The 27,285-nt window shown below is 34.6% G+C and overlaps 3 protein-coding genes across 4 annotated transcripts in view; 1 reads left to right on the forward strand and 2 right to left on the reverse strand.

Moving 5' to 3' along the window:
• Positions 1 to 725: 725 nt before the first annotated feature.
• RB195_021437 (uncharacterized protein) lies at positions 726 to 1,112 on the reverse strand (the record flags this gene model as incomplete). Its single annotated transcript, XM_064208165.1, has 1 exon — positions 726 to 1,112. One exon carries the CDS (start codon positions 1,110 to 1,112, stop codon positions 726 to 728), a length of 387 nt encoding a protein of 128 aa, XP_064064046.1.
• A 2,549-nt stretch (positions 1,113 to 3,661) lies between these two features.
• RB195_021438 (uncharacterized protein) lies at positions 3,662 to 4,527 on the forward strand (the record flags this gene model as incomplete). Its single annotated transcript, XM_064208166.1, has 2 exons — positions 3,662 to 3,697; positions 4,327 to 4,527. The coding sequence occupies 2 exons, from the start codon at positions 3,662 to 3,664 to the stop codon at positions 4,525 to 4,527; spliced, it is 237 nt and encodes a 78-aa protein (XP_064064047.1).
• A 329-nt stretch (positions 4,528 to 4,856) lies between these two features.
• The window catches only part of RB195_021439 (uncharacterized protein), a gene marked incomplete at both ends in the record, with an annotated part of 37,224 nt that continues 14,795 nt past the window's right edge, over positions 4,857 to 27,285 (reverse strand). The window contains 7 exons of one of the 2 annotated variants that reach the window (XM_064208167.1): positions 4,857 to 4,984; positions 5,110 to 5,208; positions 5,273 to 5,358; positions 6,917 to 7,038; positions 7,304 to 7,411; positions 8,310 to 8,409; positions 26,844 to 26,924. In XM_064208167.1, the coding sequence (XP_064064048.1) occupies positions 4,857 to 4,984; positions 5,110 to 5,208; positions 5,273 to 5,358; positions 6,917 to 7,038; positions 7,304 to 7,411; positions 8,310 to 8,409; positions 26,844 to 26,924 (724 nt within the window). Of the gene's footprint in view, positions 4,985 to 5,109; positions 5,209 to 5,272; positions 5,359 to 6,916; positions 7,039 to 7,303; positions 7,412 to 8,309; positions 8,413 to 26,843; positions 26,925 to 27,285 lie in introns of both variants that reach the window. The other variant, XM_013438132.2, reaches the window with a different exon arrangement.

Below are 27,285 nucleotides of genomic sequence, written 5' to 3' on the forward strand. Positions count from 1 at the left end.
AGAGCGTTTCGAGTCGTTACCAGGAGTCCGAGAAAGAATCGAACACCTATGTGATTCTTATGCATCTAAAAGGTGAAGAATTCAGTTAAATTTCTGGACTTATTAGGGATTCAGAGTCAGAACTGGAGTCCTCAGAGATCAGAATGGATTTGGATTTGGAATCTGATTGGAGGGATGATTTTAAATGAAGTAAACGGATATAATGGGAGCAATACCTATAACATAAACCTAGACAACCAATGTGTACGACTTTTTTCAGCGAATTCAATTTAATTGAATATTAAAGGCATCAGCCCAGGAATCTGGAGTGGTGTAGGTGTAGGGGTCGTAGATTATGAGGAGGAGGGTGATTCTGTCCATTTCTTTCCAATTGTCATAAAAAAAGGCCCTGAAGATGTGGCTTTGAGCATTCCGGGGCGCTATTTCCTACAGCGATTTCGATTGGAGCGTGCCAGCGTTGTGCATGCGCAGCATCTTCCGATCCGCTTTTTACGGCAATTAGGAAGAAATGGACAGGATCACCCTCTTCCCCACAATCTACTATCCAGATCTTCGATGTGGTGTGTCGTTCTTAAGCACAGTTTTGCACGAACGTCTCGTTCTTCAGCAAGAGCTTTCACAAAAACGATCCATTCCCCGCTATTCTATATCCTGTGAAACCTTACGTTTCGTCTAAACTGCCTTTTTATGTCGAGCGTTCTAAGGTTTTCTTTTATCACCTCAATCTAAAACTTCCATTTTCGGTCATGTGCCCATTTCCAGCTCGAGCTCGACAACTCCTGTAAACACGTCGAGCTAAGGCGACCTGCTGGTCTTTTCAGTAGATGACCAAGGAAGCGAGGATGACTGTGGCCACTTCTGATGGCAATGCAAGATGTTGATACCTTCTCTGTGTCATCCGCACACCACATCAACTTCCGCATAAGGATCTTCACTGCGGCATACTCTAGGTCAAACGTATCCTTTCCATCACCGTAGGCGGTGCTGTTTAAGTCTCCGATTGTCTGCCCATGACTTGTTGTCTTATACGGAATTCTTGCATCATGAGGCGGTGAATGGATGAGTAGACTCGCAGATCGACTTCTTTGGTGATAGTGGTCGACCACAGGCATTTCGTTAAGTTAAGGCAGTTAGATAAAGATGTGCCCTTAGCCCATCATTGCTGAATACCTTTCTGGCAGCTTTCAGTTGCCGTTGCCTACAGATCAGGTAACAGAAATCATTGAAGAGTTTGATCGGTTGTCCGTCCACCCTAATTCCTGTTCGGGGTCTCGAAGAAACCCACATCTGCTTGTACTTATCATGGCGTAGGGGTAATACAGAAAGTGCAGCTAACTTCGATAAAAAGTTCATAATAACAACGATCATCGGAAGTATTCGCTTTGAAGTTATAATTGGTGCAATTATGTGGAATGAACCGTTTGAAGCGCTTTCTCATCAGAAACAATGGAGAAATGAGCACAAATAATTACGAACAATCCTTTTGAATTATTGAGGGAGTAGTCGGCTTTCCAGGGGAGACGGAACGAGTCCTCAATCAAGAAATCGTATTCAGAAGGATGGAGTGAATTGTTTCAAACGTGTGTTCTTTTTTTCATAACCAAACGTTAAGAAATAGGAGATTTTTGCGCAGAATTAGTATCGGCGTTAAGATCTTTGTGGAAAGTTCCTAAGCGTCCGAGATTTCCACAATATGTGATCTTAGCTAAACGTAAAATATACGTTTTCATGCGGAAAATCTGAAAAGAACTGCTGCTGTATGAATGTGAATGTGTCATGCTGTGCTTCAATAAGTTCTGAAAAGCAAGCATTACTCACCAAATCCTATTTGAGAGAAGTAAACACAAACATAACTTAAAAGCGTCGAGTGCTGAATATCCTCATATTAAGCCTAATTGAAAGAAGGAATTTATTCGTCCGAGAAAAATTGTTCGAAAGTTGGAGAAGCTTTGTAAATTTTGCCAAAGCCGTGAATTTTTGTTCGTTTCCCTCTGATAGCGGTTCGAATCAGGGGAAAAAATAGAACAACAAATAGGAAAGGGAATAAAGTAAACGCCGCGTTCACCTTAAAAATTAAACTACATTATCGAATACTGTAAACAGTTTCGAAGGAAAAGATCGAAAGAGGCAATGGTTACTGATAGCAATTGCCGCACAAATTTCAATATAGAATAAAAAAAAACAACTCACAATATGAGGTAGTTGTTCCTATGCATCCCCCTGTAATCGCTAGTATGTCTGAATAATTTAGTTCTTTCGTTTCACCTCATTATAATGTTACAGCGTTTTATTGTAGATCCACACACCTTTTTTATTTCCAAATCGAATGTGAGATAAACTTTAATTGGGGATAAGAGAAAGCTGAGCAATGAAAAAAAATAGTAGAAAAAGTCTCTTTAAAAAATTCTGAAAAATGAAATTGTTTTAGATTAGGTACAAACGGATTCCTAGTCACATTTATTCAAATCCATCTATGCACCGTTTCTTTCTAATAGAAGATCAGGATTGGTTTATTTTAATTTTGCTCTAAAATTTTAACGGTTCTGTTTTGTTTTCACACTGCTAAATTTTATTCTATTACTCTCTTTTTTTTTGTGTCTTCCTATCTTTTGCTGCCTCAGTTTTCTTCTTATTCGCGTCAGTTCTACATTTAGAGAGCATTCAAGCTTGACTGTACATCTAAATATATTTCTCAACCTCCTCCCCCCCACAATTTGGGAACATTATTCAAAGTACGAATTTTCTGTTTTTTTCGTACAGCAATTAGCACAGAATGACGTATCAATACGAAAGGACGTGAATATCGTTATCGTACTGATAAAGATAGCGCTCAACGTCGAACCACGTAAACTGTTAACAATTTATTCACCCATTTGCATGCGTGTTTCTCCTTTTTCTGGAAAAGACGTGTTACCAACGTGAGACCATTGTGCCTGGAAATAGATACGCGGAGGAGTCATAGAGGTGAAACGCAACACATGTTGTTACCATTACTATGAAACGATTCAGAACGTCTCATTTACTCTTTGCCAAATTCATATGAATTAATTGCGCCATACTACCCGCACAATGACACTCCAATTACACGCAACTGGAACCATCCGAGCCAAATTTAACGCTCTGTGGCGCTAACGCACCTATTCCAGGCCGTGTGACTTGTTTCACACCATTTTATAGCTATTTGATGCTGACGCACCAATCCGACGCTGTGAGATCCATCCCAACCTCTACTATAGCTTTCTGGCTCAAAGACGCTATGGGACCCGTCCTGCTCTCTTTTTTGGAATTTCGTGACTGTCACATATACACGTCACAGTATAAACCCGTTATTACATAGCATGGCATAGTATAATAAAATCATGACAAAATGAAAACTAGTAGTTGTATTTACCCAAAAATCGATGCACTTTTAACTACGTCACTTGCAAAAGTTTTATCTGAACTCTTCTTTATAGTCAGAAATAAAAAAAAGAAAATGCAAAGATTAGATTACGGCACAGATGATTGGTCTTTTGAGGACTTCCTTCGAATATGTAGATGAGGGATTGAGAGGATATTACAGTTTCCTGCAATTGACCTATTTTAGTAGAGAAAAAACTAAAGAAAAAGATTAATTTCAATCTTGATGACACTGATGATTAATTTTACACTTCCACTTCTTATGATTCGGACTACTATTAATTCGGCTGCCACAAAAGTGATTGCAGAGCGTCAAAATAAAAGATCGAAATCAACTCCACTTTTGTTGAGAATATTATGGACAAAGAGCATTCAATTACAAGTAGTCTCGCGCAGTTGGCGCATTTGCTGGATGTATTCAAGCACAATCAGATTGGGAGAGTGACGTTATGCCGAGTTCAGACCAAGAATTTTGTACAATATATAAGGAATCTACAAGAGTGTTTATTTCTCATCCAGACCATTCTCGCACATGAAATCGCTCGTAATCTTTCTGTTTAGTTTCTATAAAGTTTAATTACCCAAGTTTGAAGCGATCTTCTCGGCAAAAATCCACCGCACTACTGTTGATATATCAATTTCATTCTGAAAAAACTGGAAAAAAAATAAAGTGACAGTACCATAAGTCTCTTTTCTTCTTTTGTAATATTTTTGTTGGTTTTTCTTCAGTAAGAAAGAAATTCCAAGCAACGATATAGCAAACAGAATAGTCAATAGTCTTTGTCCATAGATATGGTAGATTATTGACGTTTTTGACCTAGGAGTTAGGTTACAGTAAATTAAAATATTGACGACCGTGGAAAGAAACGTATCATGGAATAATCCAATACAATGTCATGTGTGGTCAATTCGTATTGTGTTCTATAGGGTGAACTGGTGTTTTTGTGGCTGTTTGTGTTTTTGTTTTGCGTTGATCAGAATAAAAAAGAAGAGTGTGCCAAGCAGACAAATGGAATGCATTACGGTCGAAGCGCCGCGGTCATCCAGTTGAACATATTCGACGCCGACTATATCTGTTGCATTTTTACACACGATAGCGTTTCAACTGTTCATATTTATTCATTATAATTAGGTACAGCCAGAAGATGAGAAATAGACAAAAATAGTCGTTTTTTTTTCAACGATACGCGTCACAAGCATAAATTAAATCCGAACACTATAGAAATTACAAGGAGATCATCGTAAATTGGGGCGACCAATAATCACAAAAAAAAAAGAATCGACAGTAAATAGGTTTTTTTTCAGGAACTACATCGTCAAAAATCGGAAACGATCTTAGGATATTACGAATCGATATGGTGGGAAATAGTGAAATTATTGGCTGCTACATTATGTACATGTGAGACTGGGATCCATTACAGACAATTTCTCGTGGAACCAACGGCTACAGAGCCATTTTATTCGTTTTTCATTGGCTTCAACGTTGCCGAAGCTTTCTTCTCCACCGATGTGTCCCTTGTCTCACAACTGGATGTTAGGATTGAGTAATCCTCGATCACACGTAACACTTGCCTGTATACGCCTCCTGGAAAAAATCCCAGTACAGACAATGGGTTTTAATAATTGTGTAACTTGGATGACCTCTTTTGAGAACATTTGTTCAATTCTACAATGGGATTACTGTAGGAATAACTAGTACTTTCAAATTACCTTGACCATCGACGAAATTGTGATAGACAAGATTCCCAACTATTGCAATTATACGTAGCATACATGGAAATAGGTAACGATGACCACAAAGCAAGCAAGCTGGAAGCAAATTATTTATTTATTGTTTAATATAGCAAAAATAGTTGAAAAAAATGTCTTATACCTGATAATTGAAGCGCTTGTAACAGTGCTGTAACAAGTAGTAACGTTGCAATTTCTGTTCTATTCTCACGTTGTAGGAGAATACTCCTTAATTGTAACGCTTATTAGGTTCATTGATCAGAGTAATTATAAAAATACTAGTTTAGTATTTATATTGATATTTGTTAACAGATCATACTTAGTCATGGTTAAAAATCCTTAAAATTTGGGAAAAAAATCATTACCCTCTGAGATATTATGTTCCTTTTTTCAAAGGCAACATACCATGACACTGAAGATGTTGGCAGCTCTCCACGAAAAGATAAGATTAAAAGAGTAGGTTACTAGTATGAGTGCGATCATTCTCAGTCTCCCCTAACTATACTAAAAACGGCGTGGAAAACGGGCTTGCCGATCAATTTTTCCTACGAGGCAGCTAACAACGCGTCACGTACGCGAACTCAGGGATGCGCGCGTGTGAGAGACGACATTGACGGTCTTTTGATTTTCAGCTTGCTGACCGTGCTAACCTTATTTTTTCGTGGAGTGACATCGTCAAATTCGTGGTATGGTACCTTTAGTAATTAACATATATTTGTCTACAAATTTCATTCAAACTTGTCAAATCACGTATTTGAGGGATTTGAGGTAAAAATTCTCCGATCTACTTTGCTCAGAAAACTAGCTGAAAAATAAAATAAAATGTTTGGTTTCTTCTCATAAATTCTGAATTACGTTCCCAGTTTTATGAAATTCGATCCCTTGGATTACACTTATTTGCTCGTTTTTTAAACTTCTACTTGAAGAATGTTTTTGGGAGAAAACAATAGGGTTTTGGTACATTTCTCCAGGATAAGAAATCAAAGAAGGTTGTATATGTCATTTTTGGTTTGGCAAAAACGTGTACTGGCAGATAAAAAAAAAAAAAAAAACTTCGGGACGGATGTAGCACAATCGGTAAGAGGTTTCGTTGTCACTCAACGATCGATTTGTGGTTCGAGGTCGCCCTCTCGTTCCTTCAGGGTCGATGAACTAGTACGAGATTTGTCCAGGAGATTAGAAACACTGGGTTGATGTATGGATTGACCCCCGCGGCATAGTGTATATACATATACTTTAACATTTTTAACATTTTAAAAATTACAAACAAATACATTTTAAAAATCTCAAGAATTTCTAATTGCAGTTAGGCGCGTTGGCGCATTTCAAGCGGATTAATACGCCAGAGCCTTTATCTTTAAAAAAAAATTCAAAAACCACAGAAAAGGTCTCAGAACTATCGGTCATTTTGGGGCCAAAAGTTCAAGGAAAAAAGATATTCGTTGGTGCAAGCTTGGTGTAAGATAAAGGTTCAACGAAAATCTTCCTTCTCCTTCAACTTTTGTTCTCAAAAATACTTTCCAAAAAATTCTGAAGTTTCAACGAGAATCTTTTTTCTCCGTTGAACTCCTTCAAATAGCGCTGAGGCCTTTCCTGCGGTTTTTGAAAGGTTGTGGAATGAGGAACTTTTGCAAAGCCACTGGTGCCAAATAGGCACAAACAGACCATTCATTATTATTTTTCTTTTTTAATTATATTTCGTAGATTATAAGACTAAATAATTATAGAGAAGCAAATCAGAAACGAATACATTAATATTTAAGCAAAAAAATTCTCTTAAACAAACCTTAAGAGGATACCAAACGAGAGCAGGCAAGCACCATAGATCCTGATAACAAACGCGCTTTCGTCCGTCTTTATATCCACTCCGAAATCCAAGCGAAATGATAACGATGGCGTGACCAAGCTCTTAAAAACATCTTGAAATATGTGCATATTTTTAGAGGGGAGAGAAAAAAAACGAAATGCACGAAAAAGTGCTGAGAAATTTCCAGAAAAGATCGGTCATATAGTTTTTTTTTATGTTCACAGAGAAGATAGAAAAATAGCCGTTGAGAGAAAAGAAAAGAAATATCAAAAATTGAAGTTTCCATTTGAAGATTGAAGGGGAAATTTTACCAGATATGTAGAAAAATGTCTATAGAGATCGGTGAAAAATGTTGTAAAATCTCACCAGAAAACCAATCAGATAAAAATAAAGAGTATTCAACGAATTCCAGTACAATAATCCTCGTGGCAATCGAACATAAAAACTTTCATTGATGCCGAGTAGTTGAGATATCTAAACAATTAATTTTTTTTTTGCCAAATTAAAATTTGAACTACAAATTGGTTTAATATTGCAATTAAAATACAGCCGCTTTCAGCGATCTCCTCTTGAATTCGCAAGAAATGAAATTATTCCCAATATCCTTCATTTGAATGACAACATTTCCAGTTAAATTCAAGAGGAAATTAAAGTTTTTTTCGATTCCAATATTCCTTAAAAAACGAAATTTCAATTCCCAAGTGATGACGTTTTGTTATAATCATTGAAGAAGATTCTTAAAAAGAACTTATTCCTTACATTGTGATCATAGTTTTTTCATAGAATTTTTTTCTGGATAAAAAATACTCTTTGATACATTCTCTATACGCGCATGAACGCGGATTAACAGCTGTCCCCTGCTCTAATCGATATCATGAACATTCCATATCTATCGATTTTCATCGTGATTGGAAGCGAGAGAGCGGTTAATTGAGCTAAACTAAAGTTAAACAGTTAACTACGATAAATTAAGGCAATTCCAGTCGTTTTGTGATCTACTAATAACTAATGGAAATTAAAGGGTAATTAAGCTTATATTTAAAAAAAAAACGAAGTATTTGGCCCATCACTTGAGGAATAAAACGGGGCAAAATGAAAAAACTACACAGAATCGTGGGAAAATCCATTTCATCATTTTTTTCCTCTGTTAAGGGATAATTACAGAAGATTAAGGTAGGGAACAACTACGTAAAGAGATCAACGATAATTTTTCTCCTCCGCTTCTTCGAAAAAAGAAAAATTCGACAATCGTACCATTGCTTATTTTACATAATAAATTTCATATCGAACTTTCAAGTCGAATCCAGAAAAAAAAATGTAAGTAGGGGAACATAAATGTATTCTGGACAACTGAACGAAGGAAATTACTCACTTTTGATCTGTAGATATCCCCATTATCCTTCGCCAATTCGCCAACACCAAGCAGTTTTCGAGTTTTGAGTCGACTTTGTAGATCGCTGGCCGATTGTTTCCTACTAACCACAGTCTGCTCATCAATCATATCCCAAATTAATCGAAGCTGAATATTTTTGTTCGAATTTTTCGTTGATCGTTATCATGAATCGTTTCTCGGATAATTTCAACGTGGATGACGTGTAGAATTTTTGATGGTAATGAAAAATTTATATATGATTGTCATATAAATTGAATATATAATGTTTGTGCTTTTGCTATGCTCCCTGCTACATCCGAGAAAATTTTTGTTGATTGCGTCCCATCTTCTCGAATGTAATAAGAAACCGTCACATATCACGTCATCATGTGGGATTTCATGACAACGTTGGTTCGTTACGAACGGAAGGAGATTTCGAACGGATGTTGAAACGTTGGAAAAAAAAACCCCACACTGAGCGCATGGTAACAATGTCACAAAACGAACGGGAGAAAAAAAAAAGATAAATATGTGAGAAAGCTGGAAGAACATTTGTTATCCATGTGACTACCACTTGACAATAATTTATAGCGGAAGAGTTCATAGTTTAAGAATAGCTACGTTTAAAAAGTTAAGAAATCGCATTTTTTTTATCTCTTTCCTTTACATTTCTGCTTTTTTCTAATGGATTTTATGGATTATGGATTAGAACTGGGCTTTTTATCGTGGTTGGATGGTTAAAGTTTTTAGCCTATCAATTTTAATTTAATTTGATTTTTATTTTATTTTATTTTATTTTCATTTTTATTCTATTTTATCTAATTTTTAATTAGTTTTTTTCCATTATCGCCATTGCCGCTATCAACGAAGTTTTTTCTCAAAAACTTTTAAATCTCCAAATTTTTATGATATTTTCAATAGCTTTCTTTGCTATAAGCAGCGTTTAAACGCAAAATTACCTTGGAGGAGGAAGGAAATAAACAAATTAGAAAATTACTGAGTAAGTAAATTTTCAAAGTAGTGATTAGGAATCTTAGAATAGAGAATGATTTTAATAATCAGCGAAAAGACCTTGAGAACGTGTGAAATGTATAATATTAAAATATGGCAAAAATTTTTAACAAGTGCTAGCTTTTAAATATATGAAAACAGAGTTGGAGTTAAGGGAACTTAAAATATTGTTAAAAAATTGAAAAATTTTATATTGTTTATGCGTATTTAAATAACTTTTAACGTAATGCTAGGATTTTGAACGAGGATTTGGATGAATTCAGGATGAAACAATTACGAAGAATGTGAAAATGAAGGTGGCCAACTTCGACAAAAAAAAGGAATAAATTAATTAGCAGGATATTCGAAGAAATCGAAGTGAGGAAAATGTTAGTTCTCACTTCAGCAATGCTAGCGGATTGTATTTCAGGTTTTCGTGCAGGAAGTTTTCGGATACATAGCTGAGAAGCTGGATTGATAAAACGTTTCACATCCATTTTTTTTCTGGACAAACATCTATGAAAAATGGAAAGTCCTGAGGACTTTATGGAACTATGACCTATAAACTTAAGATTCATACTAACGAATGGAGAACTACAGTAGGAACAGGGTAAAATAATGGAAGTACCCATATAACTAAGTAGAATCCGGGCGAAATGTCGTAAACTAATAAAAACATTTAAAAAAAAGATGAATGGCTATAATGAATCATTTATGTAATGGCATAGCAAATCTGAAAGAACAAAAATTTTTCCTGGTTGGTGATATTGAACACTTTTTTCTGGAAAAAAAAATCTCCCTACGTCATGTCTACTTACATTTTTCGGCAATAAATTGTCGCATTGACTTGTGTCAGTTTTCTTTGAAAAGCCTATTTTGCTTAAAAGCCGAAAATTATATTGAAAAATAGCTGAAAAGAGCGAGTAAACGAACGGATGTGTTAACCGAAAGCGAATACGTAGACGAATATTACGTTTTTCGTACATCATATCCAGAAATACATTGATATATCCAGATAAATATCGCTTTCCAGCATGATTTAAACATTAACATCGCAAAAAAAGTGCAAGGAAATATTTAATAATGGAAAATTCTTGGAGAAAAAAAAAAACGGGGAAAAATTATTTAGTACGAAGGCGGTATGGAAAAAATAGTATTTCTCTCAGATTTCAAGATCCATAACCACTACTCCATCCAGATATGCGAAATTTTAGGGAAAAAAAACATTGTGCTGTTTTTTTTTGCAAATTATTTACGATCTTTTATTTATGTTCTTTGGCTGATCGCTGTTTACGGGACTACAAGCTAATTAATGTTTCCATTTAGAAGACAAATTACTTAGGAAATCGTTTTCTTCAACAATTTACTGGAGATTACTAGGTAGTTAATGGACGATAGTTTTCTGATTGATTGATGATCTACTTATGTACGATAGGTTAATAAATCTTCTAAATGTACTGAACGTGGATTATTAGTGCTGGGACATAGGATTGCAGAAATGTTATGCTTTGAAAAAAAAAACTATTATTATTATTATAGAGTTGTATACGGATAATGAGAGGGTGATACGGTTGCTGACGTCTGGAAACGCTTGGAAATTACCGGACAGGAGAGGTGGACAGGTTTGAAATCGTTCGAAATTTGCACAAAAACTCACAAAAAAGTAGGTAAATCCAGGTAAAGATTAAGAAATAGACGTAATTCTTGAATATAATCAAAAATTTCGAGTTTAAGGCTCATGGCTACGTTTTAAAAATTGGATACAAAATTTCTGCAATTCCAGACACAAGCAGTTGTGATGTGAAGCGAATAAAATTATGTGGGCGGCGAGATGAGATTGAGGGTTTCAGCGAAGCTGAGTGGCCGAGTATCAGACGAGAACTCTCTCCTCTGTGTTTGAAGAAAACAGCTGTGAGGTATTGTGAGAGGGAAATCGGGGGGCACATATCATATGTACAATCAAAAATTGCAGATAACATGCTAAATCCGGTGGAGATCCTGGGATAAAAATGTATTAAATGGGTAAAAAAATAAAATAAATAATAGAAATAAAAGAATAATATATAAAGTAGAATAGTAAAATAATAGAAATTCTGCTCAGTAATTATTTGTTGATCATTCCTTTTGAGAGATTCTCATATTAGACGATATTCAGAGAATGAGAGAATAATTCATGAACGTTTCTACGAAAATAGAATTTAACGATTCTATCGCTTTTTTTTATAACGTGGAATTAATAAATGTGCAAGGATTATAGAATAATTTCCACTCTTATTCTATGGTATTCCAGGATGAGTGTCATTGTCAAGGATGACTAGGTTTAAATTCCATTCATAACATGAACACTGCAGCAGAAAATTATTGTAAATTGAAAAAAGAATTTATGCAAAAGCGGTAAGCAACAATGGTGTATCCAAGGATAGAACAAATAATAAATACTTCCTTCCTCTATAAATAATGCATTTCTGCTTGTGAGATGAAAAATAATAAATGTGCAAGGATTATAGAATAATTTCCACTCTCACTCTGTGGTATTCCATTGTCAAGGATGAATTTGTGAGAATTTTGTCGATAGTACAATTTAGCAACAACCAAGATTGTTAACAAACTTTATTATCGCTAACGTTTCGGCGTCGTCGCCTTCGTCAGAGCCTGGAAAGTCGGATCATTTGTAATATATCCTCTCAAATGCCTCATCCAGAACAAGTAATCATTCCCTAGGATGCTGCATCCAAAATCGAAACCAAAAGAGTCCAAAACGTTGTGCTTACCTACATAGTCCGGTCCGAGGAGGTCCCTTAATATCACGGCAACGCGGCTACCTAGGTAAGCACAACGTTTTGACTTTTCTGGTTTCGATTTTTGATGCAGCATCCTAAGGAACGATTACTTGTTCTGGATGAGGTATTTTGAGAGGATACATCACAAATGATCCGACTTTCCAGGATCTGACGAAGGCGACGACACCGAAACGTTAGCCGTAATAAAGTTTGTTAACAATCTTGGCTGTTGCTTAGATTGGAATATCAACAAGTTGCGATCTCTATGCCAGGATTCAAGGAAAGTCGAACTTTTGCATTTCTGCAAGCTGAATTTTATTTTAAAAAAAAGAAAAAGTGTATCAAAAATTGGTATTCGGCTCTTTCTGAACACCTCGTACGTCACTATTCCTCCTGGAAAATGGTGTACTAGAAAATTTTTGTTATAAACAACCAGAATCAGAACGAGACAAAATTAAAGTGTTTTATCCAGAAAATAGTAAATAAACGGTAGTGTTATCCTTAGAAATGTGCGAAATCACCGCCTCGAACTTTATAAATGTCGAAAAAAGTTCAAATGCATCACGGCTGCAATGTTACATTCCTCGTTCTCTGTAGTCTAACATTCCAAAGAATCCAGAAACAGACAAACAGCGACAGAGAAGCAAGAAATTATCCTTGTCGATTCGTAGTCACAGAACACACAAAAATGCTTACAATTGAAAGTATCCGTTTTTTTCGATATAAGGAGGAATTACTAGAGAAATTTAAAATAAAGTTATGACTAACTCTTGAAAAAGAAGCTATTTTATGCGAACTCTGGAGAACCAGTATTATTTTCACTAAGGATCATCGTAATATTGGAAAAGAATATGAAAAATTGCTTTGAACAAGTATGGAGAGGTTCGGAAGTTGTTTTTAGGAGATTTGAGAGTTTCCAGCTTGACTTCCACCGACATCAATTAATGGTTTTTGTTTCCTTTTTTATTGGGAATGAAGATTAGAGCGAAAGAAAACGTAAAGAATATCGCTGCGGTCGATTTTAAGAGATGATCTTTCGCTTGCCTTTTTAAAAAAAAATAACCTTCGATGAATAACATCAAGGTTTTGTAGCGTAAAGGTCTTTCCTCAAACTCTGCACTTATTCGGGTATTGCTCAAGTGATTCTTGAAAACTCAGGAAAAACTTGAAGACGTCTGGAATCTCTGGAATTCCATAGATGACATTCCAAAAGTACTTAAATTCTTCATAGAATCAAAGTTATTTCGAAAAAAAAGATGAAAAAAAAGAAAGAGAAAAACAAAAAAAAAAGAGAAAAAAAACGATATGACAATGTAATTCATTCATTCATTTATTCATTCACTTCAACTTGCATACATAGTTGTGCTATTTTATTATGTATTTAACGTCCTTCTGGATGGTACATAGTTATCCAGAAAACTCCATAGAAAACTGGTAGTTTTGTGTAACATATGTTAAAAATCACTAAAGCGGTTATTACTGTGCAGTCTTGAAGAGTTCTGGTTTTTTATGGGAATAAAATATAAAAATAATTTCCGAAAAAAAATAAAACAAGAAGATTTTTCTTATTATTCCTCTAAAAATACATAGAACACGAGAAAAAAATATATATAACGAAAATAAATATATTTACAACTAAAATCCGTAAAAACATTTATGTGGCCATACAAAGTACGGCTACGAAAAATAAATCTGAATAGCACCGATACAAGAGTGAACGGCGTTATGGTGCACATAAGACGATAATAAAAAAAAATGATTTACTACAAAGTAACGTCAGGAAGTAATATATCCAGAACGGCTTACGTTTGCCGTTTATCATGGATTTGTATGAGCCTTGTGATGGTATTAGATCTAATGGTAAGGGAAAAAAGGATAGAAATTGAGAAATATGTGGGGAAAAAAATTCCGATGCGTGGGCAAAATTTAATGACGGTCCATCGTGGAATAATTAAGAACGCTGTTAGCCGAATCGAATTCTTATTAGGGTTTTCCAAAGTTTAGAAATAAAAATAAAAATAAGTTTGAGGGAAACAAAGTAATGAAGTTGAGTTATTTTCAATTCAATAAGAAATTTTTAAGAAATAAAATTTTAATATTTTTAAAAGTCTATATGATTGAATCCATATTTCTAATTTTTCGATGTAAATTCGACAGGCATGTGAAAAATAACGATTTGTTGAAGATTTTTTGGAAGTTAGGTAAAGATTTCTCTTATTTAAGATAGCAATATATCCATAAAGAACTGTCATCGTAAACTATTGCTCGCATCCAGAATTTACAAAATTTCTTTCGATTTCTTGTTAACTTTGATTGAATCGCTAAAAGCGCAGGATCTTCATAAGTTTCAGTTTTTTTTTGAACAAACTTCCAAATAACAAACAAAAATAACTTTAAAAATGAAATTAATGTGCATTAATAGTCATTATCAACTGTTCCGAGCTACCATAACCGTAAATACTAAAAATGTATTCTCTTATAGCTGCCCTTTTTTCTTTTCCTGGTCATTTTTAGACTCCTGCATTCTGAAAATTCATCTACATCAACAGAACAAAAAGAAACTCTTCCAGAACTTACAGGTAAAAAATAAGAAGGGCCAAGAATTAGAAAATTATCTTTTGTTTTTTTTTTTCAAGGTGATCCACTAGTTTATAAAATTTGTCTCATTTTCTCAGCATATTCATAAGTGTAGGAGAGAATTCTCTATTAAAATACTAATCAATAATTAATTTTTAAGAATAAGGAATAGGATAAGGTTTTAAAATTTTGGATCACATTAGTTGACAAAAGCATGAAGCTGTGTAGCTGAGAATCGGAGGTTCTCTGGATGTGATATTTGCGTAGAACTAAAAGAGAAAAAGTGACAACGGTGGCATGTGTAACATGGAGTCTGAACGAACAACACCTTATCAAAAACGACATCAAATCCTGGAACAGCTGTTCAGGAATGTTACAATAATAATCGCATTGGATTTGAGCTGAAATGTCATCTATTTCAGACAGATGTTTTCACGGTGGCAGCAGTTTTGAGTTCACCGGAAACAACTGAGACACGAATATCACGCTAGGATTTACAGCTAAAAAATAAGAAGGGTCAAGAAAATCAGAAAATCAGTTTTTGTTTTTTCTGAGGTGATCCACTAGTTTTTAAAATTTTATCTCATTTTCTTAGCATATTCATAAGTGTAGGAGAGAATTCTCTATTAAAATATTAATCAATAATTAATTATTAAAAATTCAGAAAAATTCCGACACGATGTTTGCACCTAGGGTGAGATGAGGATTGGTATGAGATTCCTAAGCGTAGAAAAAAAAAACTTATTAAACTAAGAATGTGTGGTTATTGGAAAGCGATAGAAAATAGCTAATGGATAAATTAAAATGTGTTTTGAAGGATTCGCCGCTTGATTGAAGCCAAACATAGGGAGAGAAAATTCATTTATTTCTTTTTTCATATGTTTTGCGAACAAATATATGAAAATATTGCAAACAGAACCTATTTGACGATTCATCAGCCAAAATTCAGGATTAAGTTCTCGTTGAAGGAAGTGGAATCAGAGGAAAATCAAATAGAAAATACATTAGATTTTTTTTTCTGGAAAAATAAATTAATTCCAAATGTTCTTTGAAACTTTCTACACATTGTTGCAAATGCATAGATGAAATGTTAGGCAAAATACACTTGTCTTTCAATCAATCATTTAAAATGAGGGATAAGGTGAACATCCAGTGAAGCGTATCAAATGACAGGTAAAAAAAAATGTGCAGCTGTAATTTCCGCATCTGTAAATGCAAAATACCTCATTGTGCATAGGAACCTTTAAAATGAAGAAAAAAAAAAACATTTAAAGTTTTGCAACGGATTAAATTTTTATTTTGTAGCAAACTTTCTACTAATCTTTCTGTTTTTCTAGACTTATGTTATTAATAGAACGAAAAAATTAAAATACACTGTATTTTTTTGATTAGAAATTTTTACCGATCACATACATAGATTGGAAGCACATAGAAAAGAAGTAGTCCAATAAAAATCTTATTTTTTAAAATGTTTTTGAAAAAAAAAAACAAAAAAAAACAGATAAAATTGCTAGGACTGCACATCTTATTGCAGTAAAATGGCTATATTCAGCTAAAATAATAGCTTTTCGGTGGAGTATGCGAGAAAAAGGGGTTTTTATGGGAGAACGGGAATTTTTTATAGGATTTTTAATGATTCAAATCCTTTTCAAGAATAACTAAGTCGCTTTCAAAATTTCAACCTGTTACTGAGATGGAAATCGTTTAAAACTCTTCCCGTTAATGTAAAATGTGCATTCCATAAGGAAATTCAGGAACGTTAAAGGAGTAAATCCTCAAATTTTCCGCGGAGATGAAATAGAAATTACAGAAATAAATGAGATCAGAGAAAAAAACAGACGGGGATGGATCGCCACTGAACAATATGTAGGATATTTTTAAAAGCAAAAATTATTATTATTTGTTTCATTATTTACTGTTTATGTTTGTTAATACACGTTGATATTTTTATTTTCTCATATAATTAAAAATAAGAACGACTGGACAGATTTAGAAATAGAAGTTTTAGGTATAAAATATTCTACTATAAAATAAATACATAATATAACCACATGACGAGATTATATAGAATATTCCATCATAATTTTCCAAATACGCATGAAAAATGAAGCTTGACGAGAAAAAAAAAACAAAGACATATAAAACCAATCGAATTAGAAATGAGAAAAAAAATTCAGCTTTGGAATTCATTAAAAATACTTGTCACTTTCGATTCGTCTATTTTTTTTCTCCATTAATTTGTACTTTTAATTACTATGAAAAGGAAGAAAACCAGAAATAAAAACGAATCTAAAATTTGATAAAGTGAAAATACCTGCACTTTATACATAAATAAAAGTGTTGACATTTTGAATAAAAATTTCCCCTTATTTTAATCATTTAAAAAGTGAAATTGTAGCAAAGATTATAAAGAATTTCTTCTGAAAAGTAAGTGTTTCCGTTGAGAAAACAGAGCAATTAGAATGGAATGGAAGATTTTTTGCAGAAAGTGCACAAAACTCATGGAATAAACGACGATTATCCTGAAAATTCTCATTGAAGACAACAAATGTTTCCGAATAGACGTTATGACATCATCTCTAATTTTTTTTTTAGTTTTGCAGAAACGATCCTCTTGTTATGTCCAGTTGCAGAGAAACGTTGCAAATCGAATTCAGCCAAATTCTTTCAGAATAGAAATAGAAAGAAGAAAGAAAATAGAAAAAGAAAATAGTAAGAGGAAAAATAGAAGAAAATATGTAGAAAAAAAACATATAGAAAAGATAGATATAGAAAAAATAGAAAGAATTGAAAAAATCCTATAAACAGTAGATAGTGATATCCTTTATTCCGTCTATAGTCCATCTATACTGCAGATTGTAATATTCCGGTGTTTTAGCGGCTGTATAGCTTTCAAATCGTTCTTTTTTCTCGTTCTCATCCTTGACATCCCTGGATCCTTCCTTGGATAGTTTCCTTTAATCTAATCTTGTGCATCACTATTGAAACATTTCCGCTTACAGTATAATGAGGTCTTGAGACCTCTTTTTACCATGGAGTGATAGTATTAAGAAGTTTATTAAAAGAAAAGTATGAGCTCTATCACACTACTGATTTAACACTGTGGATTTAACAGCAAACTTTCATACTAGTACTATTTTAAAAGGATACCATCAAGAAAACTACAAAAAACAGACATTTAATGTATTATTCACGAGAGCACGCGTTTTTTCCCCCTTGATAACCAGGAATTCCGCGATGAAACAAAAACTATCCTGGAGTAAAGTACCGCTTCCCCTTCCAAAGAAAAGATTTCACAGTAAAGGAAAGGATCACAATTTGGAAAAAGTTGAAAAATTACGAAGAAAAAATATTTGGCATTCTTTTGAGGGAATATAAAATAAAGATCAATTAAAAATTAAATTATATTTGATTTATTATAATATTCTACTAACAGAAATTATAAGGTAAATAGTAGTCGTAGGTCAGTCAAGCCTTTTTTCTTTCACTTAGGTACAACATAATTTCCGGAGTATTTGTGCAAATAAATAAATAAATAAATAAATAAGAGGAGATCTGTAGAGGTTAAAAAATAAGTAGGATACATTCCGACCAAGCCAATAAACAAAAAATCTCCTATTATTCGTGATAAGAAGGGAAATCCTAACAAAACCCTTGATAATCCACATGCTATCGGCTTTTTATTATGTAGATCCTAATTTTTTTTCTTTTTAGATCGATTATGAAACTGCGCGAGTAACACTTTAGAACAGGTAAACAACAACAATCAACAATGCGTTGTTGAAAATAGTTCAATGACCTTGAAATTGAAGCAAAAACGTTGAAGAATTAAGAAATTGTATTTAGAAAAAAAGTGGATTATAACGAGGAGATGAGGTGAAAATGAGGTTGATGAGATATCTATATGAATAAATATGACATATATGCAAAGCAAAACATTCGTCTCAGTACCGAAGCAGGCAATCAATGCAAATTCGCTCCATTTCTGCCGCACACACACACACACACACACGCCTCCTGTGTGTATGTATATGGCGTGTGTGTGTGTGTGTGGTCGCAAGCTCTCCTTGGGTGGCCGCTGCTACTGCGACCACATCATCACATAACGGCGATGGGACCCGATTATTCGATGAACGAACGGGACAGGACACATGTTAGTGGCGGTCGTAGTGATAATAGATGAATCCCAGGAGGATATTGAACGTTTCCGCTGAGCATCTCATCAATTAGTAACTAGTAATTAACTCAAGCGCCATTGCAAGCATCGATAAGGTAAAGCCGATATGGCAAGCGCATTTGAAATAAACTCACCGCCTACAACGATCGACTTATAGTAAAAATCTACACTAGGAAATCTAATAAACCTAAATATAGTAGTAGGATAATGATTTTATCACGAGAAATTCCTTAGCATCACGGTAACGCGACTATTTAGGTAAGCACAACGATTGCTGCTCTTTCCGTTTCGGTTTTTGATCTAGCATCTTATGGAGTGATGACTTGTTCTGGATGGGGCATTCGAGAAGATATAATACAAATGATCTAACTTTCCAGGATCTGACGAAGGCGACAACGCCGAAACGATAGCCGTAATAAAACTTAACTTGACTTTTTAACTTGTTTCTTAACAAACTTGCCTCTTGCTTCAAATTGAAAATCGACAAGTTGCAATACAAATTAATGTAATAAATGATAAAAAAACATAATAATAATAATAATAAGAAGAAGAAGAACAATAAAATCTATCTGTTTATAATAGCTTGACCTACTTATCTTCGATAGTTTTACTCATTAGGTAGTCCTTGGTCCAAAATAATTTAAAATATGATAAGCAGAACGTTTTCTGGAAAAAAAAACTCTTCAAGAGGTTTTCCGGAAAGTTATTCATAGGCCGACTACTTCTTCGATGTGATAGAATGCATGCTATTCTAAATACGCTTTTGAAAAATATTTATGTTCAAATCGACTTCTTCAGAAAATTCGTGGACAACATAAAAGCGAGGAATTTCCTTATGACTGGAGTGTTTATTTTATGGTAGTTGATGCGAGAGAAAACAGAAAAATGTATGGAATATCAATTTCCATAGACGTTTAATCATTTCCATCTCTTTTTCTCAAGGATTAAACTTCTAGAAGGTCAATAAAAAAAGTTATTCGTAATATGGTACTGAAATAGCGCTATAAGTAAAGGAGAGAAAATTGTTTGCACTTATTTTGTCCTATCATACGTTACTACGGATGCTTCTATTTTAAGAAATTAAACACTACACAGAGGAATTTTGCCTCTCTCTATATCTGTAAATTTTAAGGAACATTCCAAGCATTAATTATTTCGAAACTTGTGCAATAATTGCTTTCTTCTATTCCTGAGAAACTGCACAACAACAAAGGTGGATAGCGTGGCAAACATAGGAATAACAAGGAATTGAGGAAACTCATGGCGGAGGGATTAAAGAGCTTAGAAAAATGTAATATATTATAATATATTACTCAATGGTTACATATCACATTCTAGATATTTACTATGGGCTTGAATCCTTGATAGGAGATCACATATTTCAAAACAATTTTGGAGGAATAGTTAAATTTTTAATCTTAATTAAATTATTTTTGCTCTAGATCAATTTGACAAGGCATACCTAATTTCTGTGAATCAAATATTTCTCTGAGATCCTTAAAAATGCGCAAAGAATTTGATCTATGAGAAAAAATTGGTAGTTTTAGAGAAGAAAATCGAGGAAACTTCTGTGAAATAACTGGTTTTAAGATTGATTTCTTTGATTCTAAGAAAAGCTCTAGAAAGCTAGTGATTTAAATATTTTATTTTTTTTTGTATTTTGCACAATTTCAAGGTTTTATATGAGAATATATCATATTATTTATTGATTGCTATTTGATAAAAATTACTATTTAGGAACAGAAGATTTTAGTGTGGGATTTTTCGAATAATTCGCGTTTTTTTTCGACCTTTTTGAAGTTTTCGACCTTATCCCAGAGTCGGACTGTAGAATTTATATCTGCCTTTGTGAATCTATCCTTGAATCATATCATATCATATAAATCATATAAATTTAATTCGCTAGAAGCTACAATCAGCCTTACTGAAAAGTGCATACATTTTAAGCGGCCATTTTTTCGTATTATTTCAAGAAAAGAATTAAAAATGTAGGTAACTACTAGGTTTCAATAAGTTATACCTATATTAGATGACATATTTTGACAAGGGCCGAGCTTTGATGGAATTTAATCCATACGTCTGTAGAGTTAACCTCAGAATAAAGAAGGCGACGTTATAGTATAATTCACAGTTTACTTGTTAATTATTAAAATTTTTGTCACTTTACTAATTACTAACCAGAACGTAAATGGCTTAGTACTAAATTATTACCACATTTTAAGTTAGCAATCAATATTACAGGATGTATATGTAATGTCCAAAATAGTGGCAGAAATACCAAAAAATAAGGCCTAACATTTCAAAAAAAAAAATCGATTACAGACACAATCACATTTCCGTCAAAGGCATTGTGTCACATAAGAAGAAGCGAAAAAAATGGATGACATGAAATGAACAATCAAAAACAAATAATCATAGAAATAGAAATAAAAGAGAAGCACTGCGAACGCGCAAAACACAAATACCATTTATGTTTTCTTGTAGTGTCGGCAACGTTTTGGTGAAACTTTAGTTATGGGTTGATTTTTCAACAAATTCGTCTTAGTCAAAGGCTTAAAAATTGTTCGAGGTCTTTGATGCCATGAATTTCCCATCAAACTCCTCCTCTTTTCTCGTTTTCTCCTTTCTTCTTGTTTTCCTTTTGAAGGTATTGCGTGTTGTACTTAGAACAATATCCAGGCTTGTCGAGAAGAGAGGAGGAGTCTGATGGGATATGCATGGCATCAAAGACCTCGAACCATTTTCAGGCTTTTGATAAAGACGAGTTTGTCGAAACGTCAGGCCAATAAAAAATTTCCACCTAAACCTCGTTGGAATAACAAGAAAACATAAATACACTTCCAAAGATCGAGGTTTTAGGAAGAGAGGACTTGGAGATTTGTTGGAAAAATACAATTATCTCGCTAAAAAAAATTGAGACATTAATTTTTTTCTGTGGCCAGTAAGAGTAGGAGTAAATGAAAACATTAAAAAGAAACAAAAACAGGGCTCAAGTATTAAAAGAAAGACATATATGCTTATATTATTTATCTATTTTATTTATTTTTCAACTTCAGCTACCGTATGATTGCAATATAACTACAAGTTTTATGTTTCTTAAATCGTATTTAGGAACTTTGACAGTGAGCGCTTAGGAACTTCGCTGTAAAACGCCCAGCAACAAATTTTACATCGATTTAAATGAATCAACGGTAAAACAGTACCGAAAACAGGAAAATTTTTTGTCATCGTTCAATTATCATTACTCATTGCACAATTATTCACTGTTACAGTTATAATTGTTCACAGCAGTAATAATCAACAGGATATTTAAAAAAGGCGCACAGGAATTACAAAAAAAAAGTTTACTGAATGAACGAGTGAAAAATAGAAGTTTGAAGTTTATTTCACTACTCAAAAAGTTCAAAGACAACGTATCAAAAAAAAAGTTTGTGAGTGTGAAGGTGATCACACTCAGTTCCCACCCTACCAATTCAAAAAGACGCGCACAAAACAGCCTCGCATGGCCCCGCCTCTCCCGACGATGCAACTTTTTACGGATGATTGAACGCGGTCAGTTCGCAACGCGTCTACGATCATGCATCTGAGGCAATTACTGCTTATTTGGGTTACACTACTTGGATTGTCGAGATCGGACCACAAAGGGGTTTCCCCACTTTCTATCGCCTAACAGGATGGATCCTTAAGAGATGAGGACGCACAAGGCCACTATAGCGCCGCTTTTTCTGGAATACTACCAAGAATTGAGTGTAATAAGTTGCATCTTTAGTAAGACGAAGTTATAAGGGGCTACTGTACACACTGCAAATTTTTCTGGATATCTAGGTAGAATAAAGTGTAATACTCAAGAATACTCGTGAATAGAATGAAATGAATGAATGAATGAATGAATGAATGAATGAATGAATGAATGAATGAATGAATACACTCATATCTCTATCTATTTGTGGAATGATCCTGAGGTCGTCAATTTTGTGATGCTGCATTTAAGTGAGCGATGCAAACATGCGAGGGTTCAAAGCAGGAACGTATAAAATAATTTCAAAAACGAAATTGTTCAAATTTTCCGCTTTGCTTTTAAAATTCGCTCAAATATTCGATAAATTTGAACCACTTCTACATGGGTGGTCTAACTCTCATGAAAGCAAAGAGATAACTTGTTTAACCTTCAGAAAAAGTCTAGAGTTCCCGAAACCATTAAAAAGAATAATGTCAACATATGAAGTGTTACTGTTACGTAGTTTGACGCAATCATTAAATCATCACTTGCGTAAATTATGTGATAGAATACAGTAATCCAGTGCCAGACCCTCCATATATAAATGATGTAACTTTGCAAGCAATTATTGTTGTTCTTAACTCAAGAAATTCTTTTTTCTCAAAAAAAAAAGACACAACGGTATTTCGACAGCAAAATCAATTCTACAAATTTTTTCTAGTATAATAGTTTTTTTAAGCGCACCTTTCGTGCACATATCTTCAACAAAATAATTTTCATCATAAATTTTAATGGTGGTTGCTGAGAAAATCAATCTTTGCTCAATAAAAATGCTGTATAAAATTTTTCTCATGGTTTTTACTTTTAATTGCTTTGGAACAGTCATAAACTAAATACATTTCTCGCACAGTCAAGCAAAACTGTCCGGAAATCAGAAAAAAAGATAGAGGTTGCGCCATGTAGACTAAATAGATGGATTAGTAGAAAACCAACCGAGAATACAGGCGAAGTGAGTAATTAAATAAATTAATTAAAAAGTACGTGGGACGATAGCGAAATACGAAAATATATTGAATAATGCCTAGAAAAAGAGCTTGCACAGACAATTTTTTATTGATTTTACATGTTTCTTCATCAATCCAAAAGACATTCGATGTGAGAAATAAATTCCACAGAAACGATATCCGGAAAAATTCATTTCCTTCGATGCAGAGGTTTTCCTTAGACAGTCGTTTATATGCTTTATGCAAAGTAAAACATAACAAATAAATTTTACTGAACCTTAATTCCGTTCCTCCTCAATCACGCCACCACTCTGGACTACTGTAGGGAATGAGAAATTACGATATTTTTTTAAATGTCAGCAAAAACTTTTTAAAAATTGTACGTTTTTAATACAGACTAATTTAATTTAATACTCAATACTAATACTCTATACTTTCGAAAAGTTCAACCTCCAATGAGCCTCGACATACTTGGATGTCGTGAACAGATATTATATCGATTTTTAATAAGTTGTACACAAGGTTGTTAAATGATTTTATTGGCTAACGTTTCGGCAAAACCGCCTTCCTCAAAGCCTGGATTTGACACTTTAATTCACAATGTAAACGATCAAAATCTCTTCACAACTAAACAGACAAACGCTAAGCCTACTTTTTTCAACCACTGACTTAGCGATTGCACCCCTTGGATCGGAGACCCTTAGCAGGAATCGGTGACTGATCGATCACGAGAACAAATAATTCGAATGTCTGATTTGGATCAGAAGAGGCATTCGAGATATTCTGCGAATTCCCACGTCATCGACAGGCACTCGCCCCTAGCCCTTCCTTTGTAAGTTTTTGGCTTGGATCCAAAATGCCTCTAGCAATTTTCGAGCCAACGTTTTAGATTCGTATACCACGGTCTGAACCTTGACCTCAAAAATGGCTCCGTCGTATTTTTGTGCTCTGTGGGCGCCTAAAGCAGTCTATTCCGTATTTTTGCTAGTATTTATTTATTATTAATACTATTTGAACTTGATTTACTATTTGAATATAAAGGGGTCGTGTCGCTTCACCAACATACTCATCGCCACAGTTCGTTCACGGAATCGGGTAGATTTCGTCAACAAGTTGCAGCGATGAGTTAGAGCGGATCTCAAGTAGTCTCGTGGCCTACCTGTGGGACAACTGGTAGAGTTCAGTATTTCGCAGGTGGTATCGTACAGGAGATTCCGATTTAGCTGACCTTTTGAATTGTTCAGTGGTAATTCAACGACAGAAATGGAGCTGTCTAAGTCTGCTTTCCTCAGATACCACCTAATGTCAGTGCTCGTTCCATAAGTGATGTGACGAAAGCAGGAAGGTATCTTATCCGTGGTGGAGTTTTCCAATTGTCGTGCTCGTGCGCCATTTTATTTTATCATTTCGTGTCATGCTTTCGGTTTTCATAAACGTTAGTACCGAAAGTTTCTTGAGCAGGAGTTGACGATTCTCTCCTCTCCCTCGTCCCACCACAAACTGTTTTTGCCGTGCGGAGGATGTTGTTATTCAAAGCTTTCTTCATTTGAAATGGATGAGCAGAGAAAAAGTGAGCCGACATGTTTCTGTTATTAGGTTTGCGTTACTATTGCTTTTGGTACGTACCGTTCGAAATAATTCTTAAGGAGGAAGCCAGTTGCCCTCCAGTTTCTCTTTAGTGAGTTTGGTGTGTGCGGACTGTCGGTTCAACAACTCAAAACATTTGTCCACTCCCGTTTGTGTGATGCAGATGACAAAGCAATGGTCGATGTACCGATAGTAGAACAACTAGTAGAACTAGTAGAACAACAATTGTGGTCATAAAAAAATAGCTAAGGTATAGACCAATTTCTGTCCTGTAGCCAAAACTCCAAGTTGTGGAAAGGAAGTTCAGGGCCACTTAAAGATACATCAGCCGACGCACGCCTTAAGAGATTGAGAATCCGTATAAATTGATGATTATCCTTTTTTTTTGAGGACTTCGAACGTAACCTGTATTGCAGAGTCATTAGACACATGCGCATACAGCGTTTCGACGTCAAATGACTCCATGACGCAGTCTCTTGTTAGGTATATAGCGTGCAGGGAGTCTAGGAACATAGGATGTTTGATAAATGGGCAGGGACATGGCTTAATATTTGCGTAAATATTGTGTTTAGGAGCCACCCTATCCTATCAGTAAAACCTCCTACACTATTAATTATAAATCCGTAGAAGTGAGACTGCTGTTGGACTGGAGTTTGTGCTTCTTGATAAGGAGAAGAGCACTCAGTTTTAAGGCAAACAATGTAAAAGGGAGGAATCTCAGGGAATTTCCCTACCTTAACTCATTCTTCATTTAGAAAGTGGTACTTCTTTAAGAACTCACTAGCGGAGGATAAATGACATAGTGAGGCATCTTGCAAGTGTTTTTCTGTTGCTGCAACATATCATCGAGCTAGTTGAAGAGATAGCTCCGTTTCATTACCACCGAAAAATTTAAAACGTCAGCTACTTCAGAATCTTCTGTGGGATACCACCGGCACAACACCGATCTGCATCATTTGTCCCTCAGGTAGACCATGAGACTGCTTGAGATCCGGTTTAATCTACTTGATTTCGTGAAGGAGTCGTGACGATGAGTATGTTGGTGAAACGGCGCGTCCGCTATATATTCGCATCAAGAAGCACCTGAACTGAAAGAGGAGGTTAAGGAAATAGACTCGTTTAAGCGCCCACACAGTACAAAAATGCGACGGAATCAATTTTGAAATCAGGGTTCAGGTCTTGGCGTACGAATCTAAAACATTGGCTCGAAAATTTCTGGAAGCATTTTGGATCCAAGGCGGAAACCTAAAAATGAATCGCAAGGGCGATGCCTCTCCATGGCGAGGAAACTCGCACCATATCTCGGATGGCTCTTGTGATCCGAATGAGATATTCGAATCATTTGCTTCCGTGATCGATCAGTCAGCGATCTCTGCTAAGGGTCCCCAATCCTAGGTGAGCAGTCGCTACGTCAGTTGTTTAAAAAGTATGCTTAGGGTTTATCTGTTTAGTTGTGGATAGATTTTGTGGTTTAGATTGTGAATTGAACTACCAATTCCAGGCTCTGAGAAAGGCGGTTTTGCCGAAACGTTAGCCAATAAAATTATTTAACAACCTTGTGTACAGCTTACTAAAAATCAATACGACACTCAACACTTCATATATTATTGTTTGTACTATGTTTTCTCCCTACTTTTCGTTTTTTTCAAAATTTATATTGGTGAGGTTTTTGTTAATAGTTAATGTAAAATTAATACGAACCTGTCTTCCGTTAGGAATGGCTTGTGACGAATGTTCGCCGGTGCGCTGCTAATATCCATAATCGTCGTGTTCGAACGTTCGCTGAATATGAATATACAATAATTCCGATAAGATAGCGATTATCGTCAACGAAATTGCAATGAAATGAGAAATAAAAAGTGTTATGAGATAAAATTATGATAATACAATATCACATTTGGTCGACGAGACCAGATTTTTACACACCATATCTGGAATAATTCTGGAGAGTGGCGAAAAAATTGAAGAACATAACAACGTTACGAATTCGTTGCAGGATAATTACATCTATATCACTACTATACACTTATACGTATATCAGTAATCCGTTTTAATCTATTTATAATTACGACGCAACTAGAAGGTTTCTGAATTTATGTTTTCCTTAGAATACTACAACAATTCGTTTCATTTTGTTAGAAGA

This window comes from Necator americanus, chromosome X (assembly GCF_031761385.1).
Source record: "Necator americanus strain Aroian chromosome X, whole genome shotgun sequence".
In the NCBI taxonomy this organism is placed as follows: domain Eukaryota; kingdom Metazoa; phylum Nematoda; class Chromadorea; order Rhabditida; family Ancylostomatidae; genus Necator; species Necator americanus.